This window comes from Arachis ipaensis, chromosome B01 (genome assembly GCF_000816755.2).
Source record: "Arachis ipaensis cultivar K30076 chromosome B01, Araip1.1, whole genome shotgun sequence".
Lineage (NCBI taxonomy): Eukaryota > Viridiplantae > Streptophyta > Magnoliopsida > Fabales > Fabaceae > Arachis > Arachis ipaensis.
This window is the reverse complement of record NC_029785.2, coordinates 13,182,143-13,189,777: the sequence shown is the minus strand read 5'-3', so window position 1 is coordinate 13,189,777 and position 7,635 is coordinate 13,182,143. Positions and strand designations below refer to the sequence as shown.

Genomic DNA, 7,635 nt, shown 5'->3' with positions numbered 1-7,635 from the left:
ATAGTAGAGAAAGGGCTAAATTTGTGTTCTGGTTTTTATATAATCATTTTTAAATTATATTATTTTTGGATTGAATTTGTCTTCTATTTAGAGCTTTTGAAAGTGATTGATTTTAGTAGACATTAAAAAAATCAATGTTGTGTTGGTGGAGAATATTAAGTCCCACATTGTCTAAAATTAAATGCCTGATAGTTATTATAATGTGAAACCACCTTTACTTCTTGAGCTCTTCTTGAGCTCTTCAAGAAGTAACGGTGGTTTCACATTATAAATCAGACCCACTTAATTTCTTATATGGTATTAGAGCATCCAGTGATAATCTTTATAAGTATGAGGCAACTCTTATCTCTTGAACTAGCTAAGTGAGGCCCACTTAATTTTTTATAGAGAAAGAGCAATAGTCTAAGAACAAATTTGACATTTGATTTGCATGTGTTTTTTTTATTGTAGTGTCTCATCAAAACAAGTTAAAAAGTAAGTGTACTCTTATGTTCATATCTTTAATATCTATATCACTACGTCTCAAAATACACACTAACCAAGTAACCAAACACAACTGACAGTCCTACATAGTTCTGTGTAAGTATGGATTTCTCTTATCACCTGTTATATGGGCCTTATAATGAGTGAAAGCTTAGGCAATGCACAACATGGTGGGGTCGCTGTGACTTGGTTAGTAAGTCAGTTAAAAGTTTTGTACACTTAATACTACTCTAACCAAATGTTTATATACAAAACAGTGCTTCAAATTTAAAAGTGTGTTCTGCAAAATGATTGATCACCAAGATTCGGTTTTGATAACAAGATTCTCAATAACTAGAAATCATGTATCCTGGACCAATTAGATTCTAGTATACTCTAAACTAGTAACAAGAAGCCTTGCCTTTGTAACATTGGCACGTGGTTCACAAAATGTTCCCTTTCTTGGCGCAAACATAATGCGTCAACATGTAACTATCACGCTCTATGGTTCCTCTTAGCCTCTAAGAGTGAAGAAAGTTCAGCGGACTTGCTTTGGATTTCTTTCAACTCCGCCTCCAAGACCTCTACCTATTTTAGGTCAGCAAAACGACACAATCAAATATAAATATGCAATAACTATTTGAACCATAATAATCAAACTTTGTTATCTAGCTTTTACCGTCTCGATCAACTCTATCTCCTTCATCTTGTACTCCTCAAACCTGTAGATAGAGAGTTTATTGAGGACTCAATTCAATGATGGAAACTTAAAATAACAAACTGCACACACACACACACACACACACATATATGTGTGATGGAGTCTATGGTTATAGGGTCTATGATGCCTATACATGTGTTGTTAACATTAATGTCACTTTTTCTACATTTTGATAGCGCTTTTTCTTTAATTTTTTAAATTGAAAAGCATTTAAATAGTAAAAAAGCGTTGCTTTAATTTCAGTAACACTTTTTAAGACACCAAAGCCACCATACATGCACTATATATATAACAGAATTCATTCATTTTGCGTATTTCGTTAAATTGCGGACAAAAATATCATCTGTCTCGTCTTTGTATTTCTGTCTCAGAACCCAAGTGTAACTTCAGGGTGGTCATTATAATCAACCAAATTGTTGGATCAAAATCACCATCATGTTAGACTTGCATGCTGAACTTCATAAAGTAAAAAATTACTATCTAACGCAATACTACCAGAGAAAGAAGTTGTTCTAATTTTTTACATTTGAATAATCAAGTAAAAGTGTACAACTAGACAATAGCTATAGCAGGGATTAAAATGAAAAAAAAAAATATTGGTTTGTATCCACAAACAATTTGAAATAATATTTACCTCATGAAAAGCTCTATGTTCTCTTCACAGATTTTATCAATAGAAATGGATCCCGCAGTTATGACAGACGCTGATATCTTATCAGACGTACCCTGTTAAAAGAAACAATACATGATCTTGATCAATAAAAAACATAACCTGCTCAGAAGATTCATACAACAATATTTTTGTTGGTTTGGTTGAGAGCAATTCAACATTTTATATAGGCATTCCTAAGCCTAGAAAAAAGTGACAGTTTCTTTTTTTTCAAGTAGGATGCAACCACTAATCAACCAATTCAAATAAGGCTTGGTTCTGGGGACTTATGAAATTTGTTTTCTTCTATTATCTTGAGAAATTATTATATATTCTCCTGTCATTATAAAATTATGCTCTTTCCATTTATAACATGACATCTCAGCTACATCTCATGGTAGATGTACAACTCACTTCCTTATTTATTATCCAACCTTGGATTTTATGTTTAAGTTAAAAGGCAAAAGATCCAACTATAAATCGTGGTTGCAATGCCAATTTGAATGAAATGAGCACAATCTCACATAACAATCCAAGAACATTTAATAATTCTCCTTCTCATAACTTTGTACCCAGTTACAAAATCTACAAAGAAGACACAAGCATAGAAACAACTATGGACATGCTCCAACTTTCTAACAGATTTTTTTGGTTAAAATTCACACCAATCAAATTATTATTTCTTCCGAGTTAGGTTCATATAGAAGCCAACACTGCATTTTACCCTATGGCTGGGTTTGGTAAAGCTTTTTGAAGAGGTGCTTGTACTTTTTAAAAGCACAAGCACTTCATTTTGCGTTTGGTAAATTAAAAAGCCTAAGTGCTTGTGCTTGCGGCTTTTAAAAGTTAGAGGTGCTTTTGAAAGCAGCTAAGAGGGAGCTTTTTAAAGTTGGCTTGTGCTTATCAAAATTAAAAAAAAAATCTAATATAATAAATATTCAAAATTACCATTATTAATTATTAACACAATCTTTATATATTTTTTATTTTTCAACCTAATCTTCATAATTTCAACACAAATACATCTCTATCACGTATTAGGTATGAACTTCTATCTATTTATATTATTTTGTGTGCGTTGTTTTTGTATTTTTTAGTAGATGTTTGTTTTTCTCTGTTATTTATGGAAACCAATCATAAAATTTTCGTACACTAACTTCATGAACATTAGTCAAAATTATAATAACGTATATATACATATGTAAATATAGATATATAATTTTACTTGAGATATGTGTCCCATTTTCTGTGATTTGTAAAAGTGAATCAATATATATAGATGGGTAATGGACATATCAGTACTAACATTGGATTAAATACAAGTTTTATTATTGACTAATGATAACTCTATTTATATTAATATAGAGAGTAAAACAAATAAATATTTAAATTATTGGTCTCTCAAATTTGAAAAAAAAAAAGATTATTCTTCGTTATAAATATGTTTATTATAATTTTTTTAATTTTTAAAAGTTGTTTTACCAAACACAATTGTAGTGCTTGTGCTTATTAAAAGTTATTTTTAACTTGATTTTACCAAACGCAAGTGCTGCAGCTTTTACTGTCTTTTAAAAGACAGCTTTTATAAGCTACTTTCGAAAAATAAAAGCTTTACCAAACCAAGCCTATATCAGATAAAAGTACATCAGCTACTTACATGTTGCCCCTGATTCAATGGCCGCATGCCGTTTTCTGGAAGATTCACAATTGAGTAATCTGAACTTGGATTTTCTCCGTGCCCAGCTACAAAATTAATTTCCTCTTCATCATCAGGCAATTCAATCTGAGGATAAGTTGTACGTCGAGCAGACTTTTGAATTTGGCGTTCCTTTTGCGCACTCTGTGACTTGAAATTTAGTGGCTGATATCCAACCAAGTGACAACAAGCTTTCCTGTCTAGTCCGAAACGAATTTCACCAAATCAATATCAACATCATAATATGAGAGGAGTACATCATTTAAATAAAAAAATTTTCGATCTTAATATATGGATATTCAAGAAAAGACATATCAAAAACCTCTTACAAACATTTACAATATCATCTATTAACAGCATACTAGTCTAAGATTTTTTGGAGACCTAATTGTCTTATATAAAAAATTGTTATGAACTTATTTGTCCAACGTTCACATTAAAAAATTGACTGAAAGCAACGAAGAGACCAATCTGTCTGACAGGAATAATTTTCGAAGTCTTCTAGAGAATAAAAACTTGTTGAAAACAGAAATGTTCGATCTAAAATTCATTGAGGACCAATTTGGACGTTTACTCCTTTTTTTTCCCCTTATGGACTTATAAGTCCATCACAAAATTCCTCAAGGAGTAGTTAAAACGAGTAGCTTCTTATAAAAATCAGTTTTCAGCGTTTCTCATGTTAATTAATTAATAAATAAATAAATAAAAGCATAACAACTTCTTTGAAAATCAGAAACAAATGCACACTTAAAATGACCGAGTCAGGTTCAATGTTTCCTCTTCCCTTCCTTAGCTACATATGTACTATAAGTTTAATTATTGTTACATAAAATTAAAATAAAATATTTATTATGCAGTCACAAACCAGTAATCCATTGTCATTTGTTTCAGCCTGGCCTCCATCCTTATGAAAAGCAATGATCTCTCAAAATCCTGCTTGTCGTGTGCTGGTTCCATAAAATTGGCTTCAAGAACCCCTACATGTTACAATATGTCAGTAAACTACAAAACATGGAAATATTGAAGAAAATGCAGACACAGAGGGCTCAACAGTTTTAAGAACAGGAAAATACCAACAACACCCATCCCTTTTGATGAACCATCTGGTACTACTTTCCAGAAGGGCTGCATGCTCACAAAAAGGTTTGTTACGAGACCATCAGAATTATAAATAAATAAATAGCAAACAAATTGCTACTTTAGTCATACTTATGATAACAAACAATGTAAAGTTCTGACGTTCTGTCATTTGTCTTCACCAAAATTTAAAAATCAAGCATCAGTTGAAAGACTTGTAAAGTTAAGGTAAAAATTGAGTTTGTAGTTGAATTCATTTGTAACTTTCAAGTTGAACATTCTACATTTCATTTCTTTGACTGTAAAAGACGATACTTTCCAAAGGTCGAAAGAAAAGAAATGAAGAGTTTTCCCAAATGAGAGAGATATAAAATCGAGTTGAAAACATAACCAGAAAATACCTTAATTAGGCGATTTTTGTGGTACACATTAAATCCAGACACGTTAAGATTAGGAGCTTCCTTGACAAATCCAATGGTCGTATCCACAGTAACCTTAAAGAATATGAAAGAGATTAGTTTCAAATTGCAATGGGAAAGAATAGAAGGAAAGAGAAATAAGAAACCCTTAAATTATTAGAAACAAAAAGTAAGAAACAAACCACACCAAGTGCAAGTGGAGGTCACATATTCATAAAGAATATAATATACATCCATCACAATTGAGGCTAATCTAGATTATTTTCCCCAAATAGATCCTTTCTTAAAAGATATTTACTTTAACAAAGCAAACTTTATACTACATTTGGATATAATTTATAAATTTTCTCAATGTCCTGGATATATTTATTCAACATATTTAATACTAGGTAGTGCCGTAGTGGCACATGCTTTCTGCCAATAAAAAAGTCCAAATAGGAAATCAACAAAAGAAAAAATGAGAATGATGAGTTGCGGAGCCAGAGAAAAGCTTTGAGAAGAGCATGGGTTTACATAACATAAAATAAGATGGAGTACAAGGAATGTAAGTTTGGAACTTAGAAGTGAATCAAGAATAATACACCATAAGTCATGAGATTTGAGTATCTATCTTATTTCCAGTGTCTAAAACGATCCAGATATTATTTGAGAGAAAAACAAAGTACCACCATAGGTTAAGGGTATATTTGCAATGTTTTTGGGACTACACATTGGGCAGGATAAGTCAATAAGAAAATAAGCTTTAATCCAGATTACGATTAGGAATTACTACATTAGATAGAGTTGAGGTAGTACAAATTATTTAGAAAACAGTGGATCTTGCCTTAGATGTTATGAAAAGGTTTGAAGAACACTTTTAGAGACCCACTTCAATAGAGTAGATCAGCTGGAAGGTAGTCCTACAACTATAGGTTAAGGTAAATCTAACAAAACTAGCGGGCATTACGAGCAAATTACTAAAAGAAATTTAAATAAAATGGTCTAAAGATAGATATGATTCATGATAGATGTTGTGATACTAATTTATAATAAGATAATGTTAAAATATCTTCATTTATCCTTAAACTTCCTTTTTATTTTACAAGTATCTTTTATTAAAAGATGAAATTTATGGCTTCTCAAAGAAATCTTTCAGTTCTTTTCTAGTAATTTTACTTTAAAAATTTACCTAGCGTGTCAATACAGATTAAAAGTACTTTTCTTATTTAAACAAATCTTTGTCCTAAAATAATGGCACCCAAATAAACAAATAGTACATAATAATACATAGAACTAGAACACCGGTAAGTATAATGAACACAGGATTTTTAAAGGGTATTTTTAATCTAATGGTTGGAAATCAAAATCCCAAGTATTCAGCATTCAATACACTATATATTTGCTTTGGAAATCCTTTAAACACAATATTATTGGGAGAACTCCTGTAATGAGCCACTTATTCTGGATTTATATGAAATGAATGCTTCAATTTATCAATGAAAAAATTTATGAAAACATGATGAATATCAACAAGTTATGTCATGCAGGCTTTCAGTTTATATTTTATCAACGAAATGATATTTCATGAAGTGTATCAATTTTCAAGGTAGTGCTACATGAAATTCCTTTTTATGGAATTCAAAATCTGAACTCTCATATCATGGGCCTCACCTCCTTTGCTGCTGTGGCTAGCTTGGGCTTGTACCTAACAATTTCAGAATGCTTTAACTCATCTGCAATGTTAAACTGATTCACAGGTTTTCCCCTTAATATGATTTTGAAGTTGGAAAATTTTCTCAGGTATAGCATTGAAACATACACCTGAAACATTTAAAAGGTAAATCAGAATATACATATATACACACACACCCCTGCAGCAGATAATTAAAATTGTTGAAAAGATTCAGCATATAACAGTTACCCTTAATGAAAAACGGAGGCGGTAAGAAACATGCGACTGAAGTTCAACAATTTTTTTCTTCAATTTTTTCCCCGTTCCACCCTGATTAGCCTCATCTCTCAGCATGATATCCTGAACAAAGTTAAAGCAGATCGTGACTGCTGTCATGTTGATGTATGATATCAAAGTAATTAAATATCTAAGGAAACTCCTAGCATGCAGAAGTTCAGATGCACAGACTACCATTGCGCTCACTGGTCATTGCGACATGAATGCATTGACAACGACATTAAGTTCAGAAGTTATATATTTCCTAGAACTGGGTATGATATTGAAACTCAAATAATCCCAATAATACAAGCTGCAGTTATTTTAAGGAAAAAAAGAAAAAGAAAAGGATCCCCTCCCCCCCCCCTTTTTTTTATTTCACTCTTTCTATTACAGCTCCATCAATGTCTTAGTCAGAATTACCACAAATTGGAAAACTTAATTGATTTTTTAGCTTTTGTTAAATATTATTCTTATAAAAATGAGGCCTTGTCCTCCTGAACCTTTTGATATTCATCCTTTGTCAATTGCGAGAAAACTGTTTTATCAAAATTTAATAAATAAATTCGTTGGCAGCCTCCCTTCTCTTTTTCTCAATTTCTCTAAACTAAAGATACATTTCAAGACATGCTAACAAAGATATATTTGTATATTTTTCTGCTAACACTAACAGTAAAGAAAGAA

The 7,635-nt window shown here is 31.4% G+C and overlaps 1 protein-coding gene across 1 annotated transcript in view; it reads right to left on the bottom strand.

Moving 5' to 3' along the window:
• LOC107625420 (protein MICRORCHIDIA 2) overlaps nt 680-7,635 on the bottom strand; it is a gene marked incomplete in the record, with an annotated part of 14,101 nt that continues 7,145 nt past the window's right edge. Inside the window, 9 exon segments of the mRNA XM_016328049.2 lie at nt 680-1,050; nt 1,142-1,184; nt 1,818-1,909; nt 3,490-3,724; nt 4,394-4,505; nt 4,602-4,653; nt 5,007-5,099; nt 6,675-6,824; nt 6,925-7,035. Coding sequence (XP_016183535.2) covers nt 958-1,050; nt 1,142-1,184; nt 1,818-1,909; nt 3,490-3,724; nt 4,394-4,505; nt 4,602-4,653; nt 5,007-5,099; nt 6,675-6,824; nt 6,925-7,035 — 981 coding nt within the window.